The sequence below is a fragment of the Chiloscyllium punctatum genome, chromosome 6 (assembly GCF_047496795.1).
Source record: "Chiloscyllium punctatum isolate Juve2018m chromosome 6, sChiPun1.3, whole genome shotgun sequence".
In the NCBI taxonomy this organism is placed as follows: Eukaryota; Metazoa; Chordata; class Chondrichthyes; order Orectolobiformes; family Hemiscylliidae; genus Chiloscyllium; species Chiloscyllium punctatum.
Genome location: NC_092744.1, coordinates 48,576,542 through 48,600,704, shown reverse-complemented (window position 1 = coordinate 48,600,704; position 24,163 = coordinate 48,576,542). Strand labels below are relative to the sequence as shown.

At 38.9% G+C, this 24,163-nt stretch overlaps 1 protein-coding gene across 8 annotated transcripts in view; it reads left to right on the top strand.

The window, feature by feature from the left end:
- LOC140478939 (inactive N-acetylated-alpha-linked acidic dipeptidase-like protein 2) overlaps window positions 1-23,940 on the top strand; it is a 950,375-nt gene extending 926,435 nt beyond the window's left edge. For all 8 annotated transcript variants that reach the window (XM_072572597.1, XM_072572592.1, XM_072572595.1 and 5 more), the window contains one exon: window positions 20,028-23,940. In XM_072572597.1, coding sequence (XP_072428698.1) covers window positions 20,028-20,232 — 205 coding nt within the window. In that variant the 3' untranslated portion in view covers window positions 20,233-23,940. The remainder of the gene's footprint in view (window positions 1-20,027) is intronic.
- The last annotated feature ends 223 nt before the right edge of the window (window positions 23,941-24,163 follow it).

Sequence of the window (24,163 nt, the reverse complement as noted above, 5' to 3'; positions counted from 1 at the left end):
AGTCAGTGAGACAACTGTTGTTGATTGGCCGGTAATGTTCATTTCCACCTAAATATTAATCAAGCCATGTTTAGAGTTTTGTGCATGCTATTATTGAAAGAATCTTAAGCTATAAAATATACAACATGCTTTCACTAGAATTATGCTAAGGATTAAAATGAATATAGTTATGCAGAATAACATATGCACAGGAATAGGCCATTTTCCCTCAATCCTGTCCTGTCATTTATTGAAATACCCACCTTTGTCCCATTACCATTGATTAACTAAAATCTATTAAACTCAGCATTAAAACTAATAGCGAATCTTGCATCAACCATCAAATGCCAAAGGGAGTTACAGATAGATGTGTTTCTTAATTTCACTCTTATTATTATGTCTGTCTCCTGATTCTAGAGTCCAAAACAGCAGAGAAAGATTCTCCCTATCAGTTCCTGTTAATCTCTGAACACCGTAATCACCCCATAAACCTCTCAATCAGGAAAAATACACTGCAAATATGGGTAATAAATACAGTAAGTACTATAAATACTCAGTAGATCAGGCAGCATTTCTGAAGAGCAAAATACAGGATAGAATTTTATACTGCCTTACGAGGTTTGGTCAACAACAGGAAAGCTGGAAAAATGCAACAAAAATGGATCAATCAAATTCTCAACATTGCAGAAAAAAAAGTCACATTTTTTCCATGAGGTTTAGATACTGAGTTCCAATTCTTGCTTTGGAGTCCTGACTACACCTTTTCCATTTTCCTTTGCTTCTCATTATTAACTAAAATTGCGCTTGTCTTAATGCAATTCCAAATTCTCCTCATTCCTGAGAAATTAGACAGTTCAAAGTCCCGACATGAAATTCAGAGCGATTGTCTCAGAGTGGCACCAAGTCTTTCTGCAGAACATCATCAACTCTGTCTTCAGCCAGTGTGCTCCATGGACACTGTCCTCTTCCACCACCATCTCTGCAAGTCAATGTCAGCTTTCAGCTCACTTTAAGAGTCCACTTCAATCCTTCAGAACTTCACTTGGGTGCTAAGGGACACATAGACCTTGAATGCTGTGCTAGGTGGCTTTGCTCACAGAGATACAAACTCATCTCTTGCACCTAAACAGAATGGATCTTTTGGCTCTTAGCTTACTTGGAGGCTGCCATCCTCTGTGGTTTGCATTACTTTTCAGCACAGAAGGACAGACAGGCAGCTTCATATGGTTCAGCATGGTAAAGGAGTGGACATGGTTCTGTCCAGCTCTGTGCCATGTCACTGTCACATCTACAGTAGATGTCAATAGCTTATGCAGGAGACATAACGCAGATGTCTACACCACATTGCATTGTTTTTTTTAAAGTGAAAAGGGACTATGGTCACTCAGGAGGTACCACCACAGTCAGACAAGGAGCTTGTTTGGTAACGTTCAAGTGGATTGACCATGGTCAGTCAGGTAATTGGCCTGACCAAGGAACTGCATCCTAGCAGTCTGAGAATTGGGTTGCTGTCAGACTAATGTGCTATGAGAGAGAGTAATGATGTGAATTGTCCACCTGCCAGCATTGAATGTCAATATGCTCCATTAAAAAGCTGAGGGAATAAAATTTTGCTTCCAAACATTGTGGAGTCATTACTGATTTTGTATTGTCTCACATGAGGTGTGTATGGAGGATTTGAGCAGGGAAAGTCCTACCATGATCTCTGCATATGTCTTATCGCTTTAGTTCTTGTGCACGTTAAAGCGTAGTGCCACCAACAAAATCACAGTTCAAGGTTCTGTAATCTCTGAGGTTGTTTGCAGTGAAGGATACAATTGTTTGTGAAAGATAAGGAATGCTTGGCCATTGTAAGAAAGGCAAATGGAATGTTGGAATTATTTCATCCTCTGAAGATTCAGTGGCGTCATGCACAGAGTTGGAGGTGAATGTCTCTGGCCCTGGCCTCTTACTTATGGAGGTTTGCTGTGTGACGTTGGTGCCCTGCATAAAGGAAGAGAAAGAATAGTTGGATAAAGGGATAAAAGCTTGTGCAGGTGAAGAATGAGTTAGAGTTGTGGGTCATGGGAGAGCTGCCCAACACTACACAATGAAGCCTTAATGGGATTACTTCCACTCTTCTCTGGCCAATTTCAGTATTTTCTTCATGTTTGGATGAAAGTCCCTATGGTGGCAACACCACTCCCCACCCCCTACTTCAGTATTCACCCTCTCAGCTCAGTTGTGGATTTTTGAACAGTAGGTCATGTCTGCCAAACCTCAGAGCTTTTTGGAGAGATGATAAAAGTAGTGGACAGAGGTAAGTTGATGGATGTTGTTTCTATGGACAGACATGGAGTTACAAAAGGCTTTTGATAAAGTCCCACCCAAGAGACTGTTAGCAAAAGTGGGATCCCATAGAAATGAGGGAAAATTACTGACATGGTTAAGGAATTAGTTGAGTGGTAGGAAACAGTGTGTTAGGATAATAGGTAAGTCTTCAAGTTGGCAGGACGTGACTCGTGGTGTTCCACAGGGATCTGTGTTGGGGCCTCAAATGGTCACAATATTCTTTAAAGATTTGAATAATGGCATATAAATCAAACATCCAAACTTGCTGATGATACAAAATTAGGCAGCTTTGACAGTATTGATGGCAGCATAAAATTACAACAGGATAGATTCAGTGAATGGGCAAAGCTGTAGCAGAGATTTTTTAATATAATCAAGTGTGAGGTCACCTATTTTAGACTGAAAAAAGATAGGTCAAGGTATTTTTTTTAGAAGGCACATAGTTAAATACAGTGGATGTCCAACTGGGGGTTCAGGTGCATAACAGGTACTGAAAATAGTCAAGAAAGCTAATCAAATGCTCGCCTTCATATCGAATGGGTTAGAATATGAGGATGCCGATGTTATGCAACAGTTATACAAAATCCTAGTTAGACCTTACTTAGAGCACTGTAAGCAGATCTGGGCACCACATATTTGGAAGTTTATTTTGACCTAGAGGGAGTTTGATGCAGTTTTAGAAGGATGATGCCTAGACTAGTGGTTATGTTATGAGAAGAGATTAAACAAACTAGGTCTTTATTCTCTGGAATTTAAAAGGTTAAGATGTGATCTAGTCAAGATCTTCAGGATATTAAGAGGGAAAGACAGAGTAGATAAAAACAAACTGTTCCATTAATTGAAGATTCTAGAATTGGGGGCACAGCCTCAGAATTAGGGGCAGGCCATTCAGGCAAAATGTTAGAAAACACTTTTGCCCAAGAACTCTCTTCCTCAAATGTAGCTGATGCTAATTCAATTGTTAAATTGTTTATCTCAGATTTAAATTTTTTATTAAGTAAGGTCGTCATGGTATATGGGCTTAAGGCAGGCAGAGGCCACAGAGCAGCGATGACCTTATTGAATGGTGGATCCGGCTCAAGGGGCTAAATAGCCTACTCCTGTTCATAATTTTCCTGCAACGCGACTAAAAGAAAATTGAGTATGATGGACATGAATTGAAAAGCCATTAAAAGTGATGTACGGGGAAAAGCAGTGGTGAGATGTCTCCTGTAAGTGAGTGGAAAATACAGGAGGCACGTAAAGTAGTTGGTGAGGGATGAAGTGGGTTAGAGCAATTGAGTGGACATGCGGCAGGTAATAGTGAGAGTTGTCATCCATGAGCCTTGGAGAAAGCCATGTGCATTGGCAGGGTTAGTGTGAGTGGGGACCCCGTGCATCTAAAGTTACAGTCAAACAGTGACAGCATTCACTCTTGTAGAATGCAGAAGATCATTCACCTTTTTTGTCTTAGTAGACATTTCTTTTAACCCAAGACTTTTCATGGTATGAATCTCAGTATTGACTGCTTGTATTTAGTGATATAGCCTGCATTTGCAGTCACCTGTATAACACTGCCCTCCTCCACAACCTGGTCCACTGAAAACTGGATGTGAGCTTTCCTTTTTGTGCCATTTTCTTGGGATAACATTGCAGGACCCCATGCATGAAGAGTTTAAATGGCAGTTCCTTGCTTACAGTGTGTTCAGTGCTTTGGGGCTGGGGTTGAAATATCATGGCAACGACATAAGCATCTCAAAGTCCCAGCAGCAGTGAACACTTGTGCCAAACCAAGGATGGATGTTAAAGAGCCTATACACAATTAATGAGCAGATGATTGGGTGAGAAAAGTTGACCTGGGTCATGGTGGTCAGCTACTATGAATCCCAAGTTAATTAGTTGAATTTTCCCATTTTTTAGTGACATGTCAAATTTCATGGAGGGTTCCCTTAGAACCCTGGTGACTTTACTCATCCAAGTTTCACTCAGTAATTATCCACTCTCCCTCCATGGCTTCCATGTCACCCTATCTTGCATTCAGCAGAATCAAAAGTGCTTGCCACTGTCGGGACATTCTAACATTCACATGGTTGGGGGCCATACTTTAACTCTGCATGCCCACAACTTCAAACACTTTAAGCCAGAAACTGTCATTTTATGCATTTATACATGTGTGGTTCTGCACATTTCTGCACAATCCCAAACGGGATTAAAAAGATTTGGCTCCTGTTTCACCATCAGAGAATGTAGAGTTCCTGGTGGACCGGATGATAGAGAGGAAGGCCATTCTCTTTGCCCAGCATAGCTAAAGGAGACCACTGGACCAGAGCCTGCTAATCTGGTCTGAAGGTGCCACCCCAGCCAGTGCAGTGTCCACAATCCAGAGAAAAACACAGTGCGCTGCAGGGGCAAATTATATCATTTTCTCTCTGCCAGTTCCTGCTCACTTTATCTTGGCCACTACATCCACCTTCCCACTAAGGATCATGGTCCAGCATATCACTGTTGCCTGCAACAGTGTCCCTCAATTTGCTGTCACCCACCCCCTTCATGTCCTCATTCCCACAACTACTGAACCAACCTGCCCTTTGCACTCACTCAATACACCTTGCCACTTTTCCTGCTCCAGTATCACCACTAACAGCTTTTCTAGCCACTTTCCTCTAACCCAATCCCTCACTTTCATGCACTGCAGGAGAAAACTGCCCACAATAGAGCTGAAAGAGCCAAGATGGTTGGCAGCATGCCGACATTAAACTCCTCACCCAGTTTGGGGAGAAAATCCCTAAGCTTGTGGGAGAGAACAGTGAGGAGGAAGCCATTGAATGCACTGGCTTTCTATCTCAGCCTCCACCAGCTCTCTTTCTCTTTCTAGATTAGATTTGGATTCACCCTTTGGTGAGCATGTCACTGGCACATGTTCACAGCTAGATCAAAGTGTGAAGGAGTCCACCTATGTTATCAGAACTATGCTGCTGCAGCATGTGTGCATCTGGGTGTCTCCATGATGAAGATGGCAACTACTATGGAAAACCAGACTCAGCAGAACATTCATTGTCTGCCAGAAATACACCCACACCCATACTTTACTGCTTTAGCAATTGGTGATCATCATCAACAGCAACATCAGAAGGACCCCAATCTCACTCCAGGGGTACGTTGGTCTCAAGGGACTGGGGGGTGCCACAAAGTACCCAGATGGAAAGGAACCACACGGAGACCTCACAGATATTTCCCCTCTGGACAATCCAGAGGTACCTGACCCCTCCACTTCAACCATCCCTCCTACCCACGCTTGGTGGAACCTACTCCTGGACTCTTGAGCCACAACCAGCCCCAAGGTAACCTGCCCATTTTTTTCAAACTTGACAGGCTGTTCTACAGCGCAATGGGCTGTCTGCACCCCAGGACCACAATTGGGTGTGGTATGGATGCAAGGATAGAGAAGACCTGATGGCATGTGGGTAGCATGAGTGACATTTCATTATAAGTAGAATATCAAATCTGTATTGTTTTATGCACTTTAACTCATCACCTGTCAGTCATCTTAGTTGTAAGAACAAGAGTCAAGAAACAGATTTACCCTTCCCTAGCATCATACAGTGTTAGTAGATGTGTTGTTTATTCCTTAATGCCTATCAAAACATAGCATGTTGTCATTCTTGGATGTGGGAGCACCTGATATTTTTGGTGAAAAAATATTTCACTGACTGTGGAACAGCAACAAATCTGAAGCTGGGAAACCTCTATTCATTACCAAAGACAAGTGCAGATTTTTTAATCTGTTCTTTCTCCTCTTTTCCTGTTTTGTAATAAAAGTGAATGTCACCAACTGATCAGTGGCTTCACAACATCTTTGGGATCTCCACAATGCCCCTGAGGAAGAATGGGTAGCATTATACTGATACTTGGCCAGAGTCAGTGATTTCCACATGGAGTCACCAGCCGTGGTTACAAAAGGTGGCCCTTGTCGCCCAGCAGCTACCTTTACATGGCATCCTTGGAATGAAGCAGGAACCTGAGGGTTACCAAGGATACAAGCATCATGACAGTTTCAAGAATACCTGGCACAGAATTCTGAGTTGTGGTAACAACAAGCACAGGTAACCTGGACATTGACCAAGTGAAAACCATTTCTGTTGATGAATTATGATATGGTGCTCTCAACCTGAGATCTGTACAGTCGATAGTTCCCTGCACCTTCGGTGTAGTGATTGTTTAGCCAAGTGAACCTCATAGGATACAAATTCCCTGATTGGACTAGATTAAAAATCCCAAACAGGAGTGTCGGACATCCTGTTCACTCTGAGAGCTCGGAGGGAGCTGGACCATCATCAATGACTCTCCATATGTAAATAAAGGGTGACTTGATGATGAAATACTAGCCTCTGTGGAGTTATTTCAAGGGGGAGGCCAGTGTTATTGGCAAAGCTGGTTGCCTGGGCTGTAGCAATGACCTCGTCATGGGAGATTAGATAGAATAGTGTGATCTGACACAAATTGTTGGTATCGTCCTTGATCTGTCTGTGAGTTGATAAACTGCTAGTCATGTAAAAAGCAAGCTCTGCTTACACCTTGATTGGGACAGTATGACCAACCACATCCTTAGGCGCAAGTCACGTTCTGGTAGGTACCACAGATCTGTGGTGGTGCTCTAGGACATCCTTGTTCTGCAGCAACACTGAGTTTTGCAGATATGCAAAATCTGCCCAGTACGATACATTCTGGGCATTCTGAACCTCCTTCACATCCTGAGGGCACTCTCAGCTATAAATTCTCCACCTGAAGCCTGTATATTTCCAGGCAAGATCAAGCCTGTATGAGTCAGGTGCATTACACCTCAATCATAATGGAACCAACGTCCTTGAGGGATGTTTGCTTGTGTTACTAGTGAGGGTTTAACCTAATTTGGCAGTTTATGAGATGGGGGTAATGCACAGATAAAGGTAAAGTAAAAATTAAGGCAGTGTGGAAGGCTGAGCATATTTAGTCAGGTTAAGGCACAAGGTTGGGTGGCATTTTTTTAAAATGCAAAGAGTCTTGCAAGTGGCAGATGAGTTTAGGGTGGTGATTTGCACATGGGATATGATCGCAATTCTATCATGAGACATGGTTGTTAGAGGAGCAGGACTGGAAACACAATATTCCAGGATATAGATGTTTAAGAGAAATTGCCGGAGGGACGGGGGGGGGGGGGCGGGGTGGGGGGATGCTGGTGGTGTGGTGGTGGTAGTGTAAAAAATGAATGGGTGTTGAAATAATGATCACTGAGTCAATAACTGCAGTAAGGAAGGATAAAGAATAAGGTTCTTCATTGAGCCTGTGAGGTTAGAACTTAAAAAACAAAAAAGGGAACAATCATATTTCTAGGGGTGCATTATAGACTCCCAAATGGTCAGAGTCAAAGAATGGCACTTATGTTGGCAAATCTCAGAAGTGTAAAATAAAAGTGCAATCATAGATGATTTCAATGACCTCAGTATTAATTGGGGTAGGGAACTGTGAAAGGTTTAGAGGGAGCAGAATTCTTGAAATGTGTACAGGCTGGCCTTTTATTATTATTTTACCTATTTTTCTAATCAAACTGTTCAGAAATGTTATTACACATTTCTGGAGCAGGTGGGTCTTGAAGCCAGGCCTTCTGGTTTAGGAGCAGGAGAATCGACATTTCAGGCATGAGCCCTTCTTCAGGATGCTTGGATGCTGCCTGACCTGCTGCGCTTTTCCAGCAACACATTTTCAGCTCCGATCTCCAGCATCTGCAGTCCTCACTTTCTCCTCCTTCTGGTTTAGGGGTAGGTTCATTACCACTATGCCATAAGATGGTCGCAGGCTGGCATTTTTTTAAGCCAACATGTAGAAAATATTATGGTTGAGGGGCAGTGCTGGAGCTAAGTTTAGGGAACAAAACTGGGCAGGTGGTAAGTTTCAGTAGGGGAGCATTTACTACAGGCCAGTTGGTGGCTTTTGTAGTGCAGTGGTAGTATCCCTACCTCTGGGCCTTAAAGCTTGGATTCAATACCCACCTGCTCCAGACGTGTGTCATGACATGTCTATCTAAGTTGACTGGAAAATCCATTACCACAGATCAGTACAGGCCCTCTTGTGGAACAATGGTAGTGTCCCTGCCCCTGAACCAGGAAGGTTCAAATCCCACTTGCTCCAGAGGTATATGATAATGTTTCTGAATGGGTTGTTTAGAAAAATAGGTTACCAGAAGTCAGTAATATTTAAGGTAGTTATGGAAAAGTACAAAGTTGAACAGGAATACATTTTCTGAATTGAGGCAATAGTAATTTTAATGTGGTAAAATAAGAACTACCAAAGTGAATTGCTACTCGCAGAAAAATCTACATCTGAGCATTGGGAGACACTTATAAGGAAAATAGTTGAAAGATCAATGAGGGAGCAAACAAGTGCAGGGAACCCTAGATGTCAGGGAATGCACACAATTGGATAAAGAGAAAGAGGAAAGCTTATAATTGATATTGTTGGCTGAAATCAGTAGAAACCCAAGAGACGTATGAGAAGTGCAGAGGGTTACTTAAATAAAATAGGAGAATGAAGGAGAAGTGTGAGAAAACAGTGCTCGGTAAATAAAAGAAAATACAAAGGCATTTTATAAGCATATTGAAGGCAAGAGAATAAACAGGGAAAGAATAGACCCCATTAGGAACCAGATGGTGATATTTGTGTGGAACTAGAAGATGTAGATGAGCTTTTAGGTAACTATTTTGTATCGGTATTCACTATCAAGAAGAATTATCTCAGTAGAGAAATTAGGATTGTGATAGACTTGAACAAATCAGCGGTCAAGAGGAGGTAACAGGTTTGTAATTGGATAAATCCCCAGGCTCAGATTAGATGTTTCTTAGGCTACTTTGGGAGGCAAGGGAGGAGCTATAACATTCAGTGACTGTCCAGACACTAGAAACATGCCAGCAGCTTGTGAGACACTTAGTTGGTTCAACATTCCAGAAGGGTGGCAGCGACAAACTAAGGAACGATAGGCCAGTGAGTCTAACATTAGTGGTGGGGAAAAATTCGGAAAGAAATTTCCAAAACATTTTGCAGAAATTGTGTCTCCACCTAGAGAGATAAGGTTTAAATCAAGCATAGTCAGCATAGTTTTGTTTAGGGTGGGGTGGGGGTGGGGTATCATGTCTTACAAATTAGATTGATTTTCTTGAGGAGATCAGTAGGAGTGTGGATGAGGGTTGCTCAGTCCATATAGACTTCAGTAAGGCTTTTGACAAATTTTTGCAAAGGAGACTGGTCAAGAAGATGGGAGCCCTTGGCATCCAAGGCTATTTGGCAAAGTGGATCCAAAATGAACTTAGTGGCAGAAGGTACAGGTACGAGGTTGTTTTTGTGACTGGGAGCCTGTGTCAAGTGGTGTACTGCAGGATCAGAGGAAAGCTTTAAATTATAGGAAGATGTATTCAGGCTGGTCAGATGGCCTGGACAAATGCACATGGCATTTAATCCTGAAAAGTGTGAGGTGATGCATTTTGGGAGGACTAACAAGGCAAGGATGTCATTGTTGAATTGTTGGACCTTGGGTAGTGCTTACGATCAACAGGACCTTGGTGTGCATGTACATAGCTCATTAAAGGCAACAGGGCAGCTGGTTGGGTTGTTAAGAAAGCAAATGGGTTACTTGCCTTTATACTTTGTATGGAGTACAAGGTCTAGCAAGGAGTTTATAATGGAGCTGTATATAATATTATTTGGGCTACGGCTGGCAGACTGTGTGCAGTTGTGATTACACATTGTAGGAAGGATGTGATTGCACTTGAGAGGGTGCAGGAGAGATTCATCAGGACATTGCTTGGGCTGAAGGGTGACTAGGTGTGCTGAGAAGAGAAGGCAAAGGGGGGCTTGTTTGAGGTATACACGAAGTTGGCAAGCAAAAATATAGTTGATACATACAAACGTTTTCTCTCAGAGGGATCCAATGCCATGGAGCTTAGATTAAAGGTAAAGGGCAGCAAGTTTTGAGAGTTTTAAGGAGAAACATCTTCATCCAGAGTGGTTAGTATCACACTGTGCCTGAAAGTGTGATAGTGGTGTTAATCATCACTACACACAAGTAGTAGTCAGATGAATACTTGAAACACTGTAGCACATGAGATTATGGACCAACTCCTGGGAAAAGGGATGAGAGTAGATAGGTGCTTGATGACCAGCATGAACATGATGGGTCAAGTGACCTCTTTCCATTCTGTAATACTCTGACTTTATGACTACTTTCTTTACACCATTTTTATATGGCTGTGACAGTGACTATAACCTCTGTTGTTTCCGGATCCATTCAGAACAGCTGCAGTCAACCAATGTGGGGAATATTAAAGAGACAATACAGTTCTCAGTGATGTAACTCATCAGTAACTACAGTAGACCTAAATTAAACTTTATAACAGGAATCAATATGGTAGGACATAGAGACCTCTGACAAGGTGAGCCATGAGGTACCTCTACATGGATCTCTGACATATTTCTTCTTACTTATTTGTATGTCATGTGGTACCAATGCAGGAGAAGATTATAACTATAGTAAGTTACTCCAGCCTTGCCCCACCCCCACCTCTACACAAACACCCAAGAGAACACACCATTTCATGTTCTGATATACTTACAATTCAATGTGGCAGGGAGGCATCTCTTGTTCCATTATGTAGCCTGTGAGACCTTAGAAACGTGTTTGGGATTTGTTGACTGCAAGTGACACTTTGCAGTTTGCCTGTGATTAATTCTGTAATTAATGGAACTAATTTGTGGTTATCATTGACACGGTCAAGAATGCTTGTGGCCAGGATTTTTCATCTTTATTGTTGGTGAATGCATGAACTGCATATTTAGGTGAATGTGTGTCAGTTAAATCTATGAGTGCCAAATTAATGAAATGGGCCCTTGAAGGCCTGCACAACCTCACCAATGGACCCTGTTCCCACAAACAAATTAAAGCAAACTTACTCTGCTACTCAGTTTGCTGAGAGCTATTTTTGTTTTTATTGCACAGTTGATCTTTGGTGGGTTTCCAGATCTGTTCGTGTGAGTGAGGTGCTGGCTCTGTCAGTTATTCACTGCGTTCCTGACCTTACAAAAATATCAGTCCCCAGAGACCTCATCAGCTTTTTCAGCTCAGTCACAGTCCTTCCACACAGTCTTGCCCAACATAGTTATCCTCTGTCCACCAGTGACCTCATCAAAACAAAATGACCTCCAAAAGTTCTCCCCACTCCCAATCTCCTAGGATCTCCAAAGCTCTGATCAGCTCCCACCATCATATCTGGAGTTCCTGCTTTTCGCAGTCATTGTCCCCTCTACAGCCCAACATACTGGCTCCAAACCACACACCTAAGCATCTCACTTTCCCCAATGGAGCACTACCCCTGATAATTCCCCTTCACCTTTACTACACAAACCTGCAGGAAATACCTTGTCACATGCCCAGGGCCACTTTGAGAGGACAGCCCTGACTGAGCATGACAGAGCCCACTGACTGATTTCTGTCCAGCTCCCCTGCAGGATTGACTGTGGCCTAAACCTTGGACTGGAATAATGCAGCTCCTTAAACACCGGTTGCACCAAACACTGATGATCATGGCCAACTGCTGGAATGATATAGATCCTTTCACTCGACTAAGGACTACTCCCCATAGACTTTCAGGAACAACCGTTTGTTTGAAGCATATTCTTTTACCATGGAAGCTGCTAACACATACTGTAAGTGTGACATTGATAGAACATGGTACCATACAGAAATATGTCAGCTCTCTTGACTGTTCAGTGCTGGCAATCTGGCAATGCAGAGCTACCTGGCTTTCTGTCTGTGCCGAAGGCAAGTCAAAGCAGACCATTTTGAGTCTGAATAATGTGGCAGCATGTTAAAATGCAAGATAAGGCAGGCAAAAATGCTGAGAGTCTCAAAGGAAACATAAAGTGAATGAGTGCTGAGAGAGCAAGCTAAGAGCTCTTAAAAACACTGTGTTCTAATGCATGAGGGGGTTATGGTGTTCCTGCGTGTAGAATGACCTGGTGGCAGCATTACAATGTAAGGTGTTGATGAGCTCCAAAATGCAAAGGTAAAATCTTCTGAGTTACTTCAAGATGTGTTGTGAGGATGTGGTAATGCCGATGTTTTGTTGATGCTGACACCCGTGGGTGGAAGATGTCGGCAACTGCTGCCCATGGAGTCTACCATGGATTGTTGGGAAATAAAAGGGAGGCCCAGAGAAGAGGTTAGTGAGCTACTTGCTAACTGCGCAGACTTTCAAGTTGGTGCTACCTAGTTTCTCACCAACATCTGAAAGAATAGCAAACTGCATAGATCTGTGGAACCATAAGCTAGTAATGAGATGCAAATATATGGAAATAGGGTCCTTCACCACTTTTACTCTGTTAGCCATTGGAATTTTGAGATAGAAACTCAAACTTTATTTTCTCAATATCGAGAATCTCATTAGTTTATCTCAACCATATTACTCCAAACTTCTCACCATTGCCAGTTTTGTTCAGACTTTAGGAAAATTCCACCCATTGTTTCAAGTCTGTGACCCTAGATCAGAGCTGGGATTCATAACTTTTGTGATCTTTCCTCCTAAGTTGAGCTTTCAGTCCTTGGTATTGCAATGCTAAATCTATTCTACACTTCCTTCAAGGCTAAAAACTGGAATTATTATTGCTGGAGATTTTTGTTTCATTATTCTTAGATATTTAAGCAGTATTTTGAAAGGTTGAATAAGGTAAAATTTCTTCTTCCAGTTGTGGAGTTTAAGACGAGGATCGACCAAGAAAGAGAATTTTGGAGCATGAGGTCTTGGGGAGTTTTCTTGCTTTTGCTCTCCAGGTACACTGAAAGGGAAGATTTAAAGGACGTTTTGAGTGCCTTTCACAATTGATTAGATTAAAAAAAGGAGTATGACAGGATTGAGGGTCATATGTTAGTGGCTAAGTCAACATTAGCAGCCTACTCATTTGACTATTATCAGAGCAGTAAGGTTAAAATGGCACCCATAGCACTCTTATGTGGCAGACTGTGAAGAAACTGTTGCATTGTTTGAGAAACATGAAGTCAACTCGCTACCTTTTCAGTGTGAAAGCTCACTAACAGTCCATAGTACATTTATGAGAGATATCCTTCTTGCTTACAATGTTGAGCACATTGTCATAGAAAAACTCTTTGTTCCACTATCAGAACATTTTCCTTTGCAGCTGTGTTTTAACATAAAGATGAAAAGCATTTTATACTGTAGGACTTGTGTGTGTGCTTGTTCTTCCTTTGACAATAAAACGGCTTTTACGAGATATATTTTGTCCTGTTTTTTTTCTTGAAGAGAGGTTTTGAACCATAGGTAGAGAGCTGTCTATTCGCAGCCAATAAAGTAAACAGCTTGTGAAACCTTTGGGATTTTGTTTTAAAAAGTTAGACTAATAGAAGCAGTACGAATGGGGAGAGGCAGGCTCACACAGAACCAGGGTTTTAGTTTAGCAGTTGTTGGGATTTTCAAGTTGGCTGTGGAAGCTGTGTGTCTCTCTCTCTCTCTCTCTACCAGAATTATCTCTCACTGTTGCCAGAATTGCACATGAAACGCAATCTGTGTTACTGACTGTGCCTTTGCCAAGGGTGAATTTATGGGATGTTACTACATTGGGACGAAGTTAAAAATCATACAAAACCCAGATTATAGTCCAACAGGTTTATTTGGAAGTACTTGGGACAGTTGATGTTTGTAATTTAAATAATTTATTATTCTGTTACATTTTCCAATAGAGTTAAAATTATACCAATTCTTCTTTCTTTTGTTTATAACTGGATGTAAGAATAAAGTGTATTTTGCTTAAAGACGAATCGAATTACATCTGGAACACATCACCTTACACTTGTCTTTAAATAAGATAAAAATTAAGAACTAGGCTAACTCTTTGATGTATTTGCAGGTGATACGAGCTGGTCCATAACATTCCATTCACAGTGTCATATAATATTCTTCTCTCGCAGCTGATATGTTAAAATATTATCACTTTATCCGATAAAAATAATATTTTTCAGTGGTTACATCTTTAGCATAAAGGGATAATTTTTGAAATAGTGATTATGCACTTCATTAGGGGCCACATTATTTTTTTTCAGTGCCGTTCTGGAGATTTTCCTCAAAGTTTATTTTTGATTTTTCAGGGGATTTTATTTTGGTTTTTAGAGGTTCATTTTTCCTTCTCACTATCTCTATTAAGTGATGCAGTCATGTAGTAACAATACCTTCTGTATTTTTGTTGGTACATAGGTGATTTAAACTTGTGCAAAATCAAATAAATTCATTAATATCCTCAATAATCATTATTGCTTTTCAAATGCAAAGCCCATAGCACAACAGTATTAATTTTAGAAATTAAAATATGTTTTTACACAAGACAGCAGGCATGGATTAGCAACAGAGGCAATAAGTTTCTTTTGCCCCCCAAAAGAACCAACACATACTTTTACACAAATAAAGCCTTCACTCTAAACACACTAACTTTCTCCCACGTTTGGTTCTGAAAGGCCAGTGAACTTATCAGCAGCAAATGCAGATAGAATTCTACCTGGGTTTGGAGAAACATATGAGCGAGCGAGAGTGAGAGACACGCACAAACTCTGATGTAATGAATGGGATGATTTCACTGAGATAGAGATTTCCTGCATGTTTTGGTGTTTCATGATGAATTTGCCCTCCTTGTCCCCATTTACTTTGAGCCCTACACTGCATGGTGGTTCTTATGGTTGGTTGCTGTGTATTATGTTTTCATATAATTTGGAACAAGAATTATTAGCCATGACTTTAGCTTTAAAAGGGAAGTAATTTTTTTACAAATGGTGAACGTCTAACCTCACAGTTACTCAACTAATACATTTCCACATAGATAGCTCCACTTATAATCAAGAATTAGCAAATATTTATTAGCAAGAGTTGTAAGAGTTATCAAAAATATTAGCACACAATATCCAAGCCATCATAAAATTAATAACATTAGAAATATGTATGTTACAAATGCACACTTCATTTGTTCTCACTAACTGGGTTAATAGCTACTGCAACTATAAGCACTGGAAGTCTTAAACAGGAAGTAAATGTTTCTTTCGGTAGCTCAGACATAGAGTTTGGGGAGCAGCACTGAGATGTCTTCAAGGAACAAAGTGACAGCTTAGAAAATCAGAGCAGGAATAAGCCATTCAGCCAATTGATACTTTTGTAGCTTTATCAGACCTTCTCCCTTTAATAACACCATAAGATATAGGAGCAGTATTAGGTCATTTGGCACATTGAGTCTGCTCCACCATTCTATCGTGATTGATACGTTTCTCAACCCTGTTCTTTGGTCCCATTGCTAATCAAGAACCTATCTCTGTCTTAAATACACTCTTACTTACCCTCCACCACCCTCTGTGGCAATGAGTTTCATAGATTCACCATCCTCTGGCTAAAGAAAGAAATTCCTCATCTCAGTTCTAAGTAGTGTTGCCTCTTCATGCTTAAGCTGTGCCGTCATGTCGTAGTTGCTCTTACTAGTGGAAACATCTTCTCCATCTCCACTTTATCCAGGCCTCTCAGTATTCTATAAGTTTCAATCAGATCCCCCTTTTCCTTTTAATCTCCATTGAGTACAGACCCACAGTCCTCAATTACTCCTCTTATCACAAGCCTTTTATTCCTGGGATCATTCTTGAAATCCTCCTCTTGAACCCCTCCAAAGCCAACATATCCTTCCGTCGAAAGGAGGCCCAAAACTGCTCACAATACTCTGACCAGACCCCCTCTCAGCTTCAGCAATATATCTTTGTTTCTATATTCCAGCCCTCTTGAAATAAATGCTAACATTGTATTTGCTTTCCTAAACGCTAACTAAACCTGCATATTAACCTTAAGAGAAGCCTGAACTAAGAGTCCAGTCCCTTTGTACTTCAGATTTCTGAAGCCCTCATTAGTTTAGAATCCAGTCTCTGCCTTTTTTTTCCTGTCAAATGCATAACCACACACTTTCCCACATTGTATTCCATCACTTCTTTGCCCACTCTCCTCTTCCAAGTCCTTCTGCTTCATTAACACTAGAGCCACATGGTACGAAACACAGTCATTTTGGTCCAACTTGTCCATGCCCACCATGTTTCCCTAAACTAAACTAATCCCATTTGTCTGCTTTTGGCCCATATCACTCTAAAGCTTTCCTTTTGATATATTTGTCCTAATTTCTTTTCAATGTTGTAACTGTACCTGCACCTACCACTTCCTCTGGCAATTCATTCCACATACAATTCACCCTGTGTGTGAAAAAGTTGCTCTTCAGCTTCTCTTTAAATCCGTCTCCTCCCACCCAATAGTCACATCTTTATATCCTTGGCCACTAACCAAATTTGAGATAGTTAATCTAAGGGGTGTGACTACTTTCTGAAACACAGACTAAGTAACTCTTTTCTCCTCCTTTGACGTGTCACAGTGTTTGATGCTCAGACTGCAGCTCATCAATTCTGAGCTGGAGTTCCTCAAGCAACCAACACTCACAACAGATGTGATCACAATGAAACACAATTAGGTCCCCCAGCTCCCACATCATACAGTTATGACAGTCTGCTTGGCCCTGCATCTCTATTTTACTTGCTTGTTCTTAATTTGATTTTTTAAAAATCCTTACTGGTCTTTTAGTTTATAAATCTATAAATATTTCACCAATTTACCTTCAATTTGCAAGTAACATTTAATAAATAGTTAAACGAGTAGCTATTACCAACTAATGAAATTATGGTTTTCCTGTGATGTCACTATTTTGTGCTGGGTCCCTGATTCTACACCTTATTTCATCCTGTTAAGAAAACCTTACAAACTACAAGCCAGGAGAAAAAGCACCCCTTCCCATTACACCGAATGCTTACACTGCCTCCAAAGTCCCCAAGGTATTTACTCTCTCGGGCTGTGTCTCACGCTTGATGTAATTTCTCCTTCCTGATGCAGTTAACAGGTCATGTGTTTTCAATAGGTCCCCTCTTAATTTGAGTTGAGATGACTCTCACTAGTTAAGCTTCAAAAGCAAATCATACCTATTGAAGCCCTATTCAGGCTTCAGGTGATAGACTCATAACTTTCCCTTAGTCAGTTGACCTTTTAACCAGACTACTGATTTTTAAACTTTTAAAACAAAGAAAGTAATATTTACCAGTTCTATTTTCACGCTGTCTCCAAATTCCCTGAATTATATACTCACTCAGGATGTGTTTCACTCTTGTTATGATCTCTCCTTGCTGACCGTGTGCTGCTTAGTTGTCTACCTTTACCTTATAGAAATCTACTTTTTTCTAAACTATATTAAACAATTTCACTTCCATAGTTTTCTGTGGTAGATAATTCCACAGGCTCACCACCTCTACAAATAAAGAGATTTCTCCTCATCTCATTCTGAAATGATCTCTATCCTGAGACCTAGGCAAAAACAGAAATTGCTGGAGAAACTCAGCAGGTTTGGCAGCATCTGTGAGAAGAAAGTAGTTAACATTGCAAGTCTGGTGACTGTTCATCAGAACTGAGACCGTGACCCCGTGCTCATGAGCTCTTGGCCAGGAAAACACCTTCTCTGCATCCAGTCTGTCCAGCCCTGTCAGTATTTTATACACTTCACTGAGAACCCCTCTCATTCAATGTAATCTATCCTCCAACAACAAACTTCTTATGAGGATAAGGCAAGAAAGTGGAGTTGAGGATTATCAGATTACCCACTATCTCATTGAATGGCACGGCAGAGTCAATGGGTTGAATGGCCTAAATCTGCTCCTGCATCTTATGGTCTTTTGGTCACTGAACAGCCTGATTTTCTCCTGTGTCAGCTTAAAGAGCTGCTTGGTGTAGAAATCAGAGATCCTAAATCCCACACTGATAATCACATATTGCATCAATATGGCAGATTCACACATGGTCAAACAGTCTAATAACAAAAACTATAAAACACAACCAAATGGATAGAATTTTATGGAGCATGTGGAAATATTTTGTTTGTTTGATTTTATTTAATGGTGTTACATGGGTGGTGATACACGAGATTCAAGCTAGTAATATTTTAACAGTTTTAAAAAATAATTTGAGACCATTAATTAATGCAGAGGTTTTAGAATGTCCTGGTTTTAAGTTTATAAAATTAAGTAAGGGAACTGTCTTAGTCATTGTTCACATGTAGATTTCTAATATTGTGATTTCACCTACAAAAAGGCACAAATTTAATATCTATGTTGTTTTGCCATTTTCCTGTCTGCTTGCATGTTTCTATTTCCACAAGCTTGCTGATGTATCTGTTATTTCAATTTTACCTGGAAGTAATTTAGAGCTGAGCAGAACCTCATTGATTAAGGGATCAAATAATTGATTTGAATAAAAATAAAAAATATTACAAACAAGATGATACATTTCACTAAAATATGTGACATCTGTATTATGATACAGAATATGGAAAAACTATCTTGATTTTTACAGTTTTGATCATGCTGAGTTGGCTATCACTTAATGAAGGTTGTCTTCATAACTTCTCCAATTGCTAACCGTCTATATTTCCAATTGACTTTCACTTCTAAGTTATTGGAGTGAACAGTTCAGTTTGAATGAAAAATCATTGATTTTAAACATGAATACTGTTCCCATTCACACATGCCAGTACAATATTTCTGGCATTTTCAGTTCTCTTTCAGATTTCCAGCATCTGCAGTATTTTGCATGAGCACTTGAATTCTGACTTGCTTATGACAAATGTAATGAAGAATTTACGTTCCTGCTTTGTTTGCCTGATTCATGTATTATGTACTTGAAAGCAAGTTTCAAACCATATTCACACATCATTTTAAAGTTCTGCGTTTGAAATACAAGTAATAGTTGTCCCAAGGCACCTACTCCAACAGAATCAATTGTTAAACAATCAGAAATATATTTTCAATTCACAAATAATTATTACAATATTATACTAAACTGATATTTTAACTACCATAGGCTCCTCCCTTTTCTATATTGAGTGAACAGGGCAAACAATTATCTATTTCTTACATTAATCACATGGAAGAATTGTTAATGAGCAACACAGAGTCTGAACTAGGAAGTACTATCAGAGTAATGAAATCAATGTCAAATGAGGTACAAAATGCTAAATAAGAAAGGGAAACATAGACTGGGTGATGGGAGAGATCGAAAAAAAATGAAAAGATTTCAAAAATGACAGTTGTTAAAATCACCAGTAACAATTAAGATCTGAATTAGTATTCATGGAAATATTTATAATTGCAGTAATTAAAAATAATTAAATGTTAAAGTTAGAAAAGTGCTTAGTCAAGACTCAACTTAAAGCATTGTCCCAAATTTAATTTGTATTTGTGATGTCAGTATAGGAATTTCCACATTGTTCAAAGCATTTGAATGGGAGGCAGACAACAAAAAAGTAACTTCTGCAGTTTAGAGGAGTAGCACATCTTGGGCAGTGTCATCTGAATTTCTGTGTTTGACTTGGCTAAAGGTGCTATCTGATTTACCCAAAAATAATGGTGAGTTCTAAATGATTCAAAGAAACAATCACTGAAACACTCAGTCCATCATAAACACTTCAATTTCTATTATTACAAATCTAATAAATATTCTATAAAATGTAGAAATTTTTAGAACATGGTCACAATGTATTTTAAATATTTTAATGTTGGATATTTTTATAGTAATTAGCATATATTATTTGTGTTTCAGAAATATTCTATATCATCTCAATGAGTCATCAAGTCAGTTCTCTGTCATGAAAGAAGCTGTTAACCACTGCAACCTTCAGAAGACAAACCAAACTCTAACCAAAATTATATCTATGGTGCAGAGCAGCATTAGATCTGCTCAGGTTTACTTAAAGACAGGTTTGGATGTGTTTGAGAATATTCAAAATACAAAAATAACAAACTGACTTCTAGAAATAGAAATATGCAATATAGAGGGTGGAAGATTTTCTTCTGCAGAGGTAGATATATTACTGAAAAAAAAACATAAATTTACCAAAGGACCCACTTACAATCGGAATTATATATGGGGGCCAATTTCAAATGCACAAAGTATCTATTTAATGGTTATCTTCACTGATAAGTAATGGTTTTTGTGAACAACTGAGTCAGGTACTCAAACATATTTACTTACAGAATTCAAATTGGGCCCAATCATTTTACCATCTATTTGCAATGATAGGATAATAATTGGGGTAATAATGCAATGCTTGTTGATAATGATTACGTGGAAACTTGATCATCAAATGATGAGATGTTTCCAGTCTTCTAAGGTTGTTAACTGTCTGATTGGAAAGATTTGGAAAAATAAATGCACATTCACGGAAATAATACATTCAATCCATTAACAGACTGAGCAATGAAGCCAATGAATGTTGTATAAGCACTTAATTATTTTCATTATAAGCTACCTTCAAAATGGGCAATTAATGAAATTGACAAAGTCTTAGAGTTTTATTAGGCTATTAAACATAATGTGCCTTTCAAATTGAGGTGTATGTTATCTTGTATATAAGAGTATTATTCATTGCTACCTGTGGAATAATATCATAAGGAAATATAATTTGTGACAAACAAATACCTTATGTAAAACAGTGACCACTCTTCATTTTTTAATCTGTCAAATGGAACAGAAATGAAAACTTTTCTTTGGATTAATCTGCAGAATGTATTGTTGTAATGTTCTCTGAAATAGCTGAACCATTATGTTTTGACAATTGAATGCATGTTGAGAAACTGAATCTTTGGTACCTATTTAATTTTGTAAATCAAAATGCTGGCTTATGAAAGATTTACAATGCAAAACAATGGAATTATGATTTTTATTCACTATTATGACAGATTGATGCCTAATCCTTTACTGTGCTTCTGTGGTACTCCTATCTTTTAATGTGCAGGAAAAGTTTAAAGTTGTAACATAATTTCCAAATAATCAACTTAAGTTAAATTTGAAATACACGTGTTCCATAATTGTTAATTAATTGAAAGGTCACATGACATGTTTCAGCTCAAGTGAAACTAAAGATGCTGGAAATGGTGTTCTATCAGTTTGATTTTCTTCAAAAACTGTGAAAAGAGTTCTCTTCAGACCACCTCACATATATAAACACCAGGAGATGTTCTGCTCCTTCATTTAAAACTTAACAGCGCAGAATTGTAATATATGAGGCTGTACTTTGACAAATAAGTTATGAATTCTTAGTTTAGGCTAATGCACAGTTATTGGCCTGAATTCACGGTCCTATAAAATGTTTTTTACAAACATAGTAACTTAGTAGACTGAAAGGATAAATGAATCCAATGGTACAGGGTGTAATAGTTTAACAAAATGACCTGACTGGCAAATAACACGTATATCTATGTCATCTAAATAACATGCGAGTTTTCCAAAACTCACCAATCCTTATTACAACACCAAACAACTGGCAGTATTTTTGGTTTCGGATTATACTCTTGATTCTGATCTTTCTAAAAAAAACAAACAGAAAAATATGCTTCATACATCTCAGTTAAATTTGATGCAGCAAGTTGTCTGCAAATGTAACCTCTGGTTCAAAGAATCATGCACAATTCAGGTGGCTCAATGATTAGGAGGTTGTGCAAATAAAAGTGGAAGATAAACTGAGTAAAATATTAAATATTTATGTGAATATATCAGTAACTAATCACTGAAATTTCTATTTTTGATTGGTTAATCGAAAATCAGGAACGAATGTGAAAGCTTTTCTGATGTAATTCCAAAAAGATTGTAAATAGTGACCACAAACACAGAGGATGTTGGAGAAACTGAACAGATTTGTCAACATCCGTGGAGAGGGAAACAGTCTTCTTCAGAGTCACACTGGACTCTCAACATTTCTCTCAACATTTCTCAATCCATTAGACCTGCTGAGATCCTGCAGCATTCTGTATTTGTTTCAGATTTCCAGCATCTGCAGTATGTTATTTTTCAGTAAATAATGTTGATTTGACTTACAGAAACATTATTGGGTTACAAGTAATTGCTGATACCTATAGACAAACTCACTTCACGGAGAAACAGTTACTGTGATCTTTCACCTTACTGAGTTTAAAATGTTGGCTCTTAAATTATGCTGTGATACTTAGTAGGAAAAAGTTAGTGGGTGTGTTACAAATGAATCCTTGCATTAAAATAAGAGAGAAAGGAACTGCACACAATCATGTTGAGCATCTATACACTGTAAACCAATGGAATAATTTCAAGAGTGCATTTTAAGAAATCTCTTTGTTTCTCTTCTCTTGTTTTAATCAAATTATTGTTAAACAGAGCTTTATGCCATATGGAGCTCTGATAAGGGCAGATGAATTTACGAAGTGCAAATTGGGCATGTTTTGTAACCAATTGTCAGTATAAAATTCAAAATAGAGCTTGTGATTATCAGCTACAGGTACAGCTGGTCGGTATGGATCACTTCTGGTGCATTCAACCCTCAATAGCAGATTTACAAACATTGACGGAATAAGGAGAAAACAATAATCTAAAGGTGATTTAAACTAAGATAAAACATTCAGCTATTAGGATAAAGAGGACTTATTTCCATATATATTTAAACATGGTGTAGCCCTGATAAAACTGAAAAACATTGCATTTAATTCTTAATCCAGAGGCTAAGGGCTTTGATTCCTCAGTAAAATGCTGGCATTAGTTATTGATCAAATCATCTTGTGGAAAATTACTTTAACGCCAATGTAGAGGGTGAAGATTAACGGGAGGTAATCTTCAAATTTCACCCATACTGGATGCAGAGTTGGTGATGTATCCACTGCGCCTGCTAGATAATTTCAGTGGAATGACAGAACTATTTTTAATTCAGTCCATATTTAAGAAACTTGGCCAACATTCATTCAGGAGGCAGTTTTGAACAATTCAACTAAAATTATAAAAGGTGTAAGATTAAATGAAGTTCTGCCTACTACCAGAAGTGGAGGAGATTACCAACAGCAGGCAAACTTATTTTTCTGGGACCTTAAAGCACATTCCTGTTGATATAGAGTATATTTCAGTTAAATAATTGACTTTTTCTTTAGTAACACATATGTTCTGCCTTGAGGCACTGAGTTTGTACCAGCCTTCTCCATTAAAGGACAGAATAGCATCAAGAGAGATGCATCTGTACACAAGAAGACTTCATGAATCAGAGACTCTGATATATTTCTATGGTAAATGTACCATATATTTCAGAGGACAGGGATTGTTACAATTGATTTGAATTCGATTTGTTTGTTACAGCATAGCAAAAAAGTTATTTTGTCATTCTGTGTATATTTTTGATAAATTTTATCATTGAGTGATCACTTTTGTAACTTGCCAGTTTAAATTAAGTCACAACTAGGGTTTATTGACTCAGTGATCAGGAGGGAAAGATGCTGTTAAATGAGCAAACAACAACTCCACTGACCTTACAATAATTATGCTGTTTCAGCAAGTTACAAGACTTGATTGAAATTTGTATTAGTGCTCATAGGAAAATACTAACATTTTAAAAAATGCAATGTATGATACTGTCAGAGGAATATACAGTTTATATACAAAATGTATACAAGGTACGATTGGTTATGGATTCTATTTTTAATTAAACAGATTTTTCATGGAACCTTTGAATATTTAAATGTTTTGCTTTTCACTATTCTCAAAATGCAAAATACCAAAAGTCAGCTGAACTGCACATACAGAACACTGGATGACTAACTTCATCTCCTCCAAAGTATATTTTTTCATGATGGACGTAATACAGTATATTGGTAGCAGTGACCTGGGGCTTTGATTATAACATGGAACAGCTGCTTTAAAAAATTGATCATTCAAACAAAAATTAA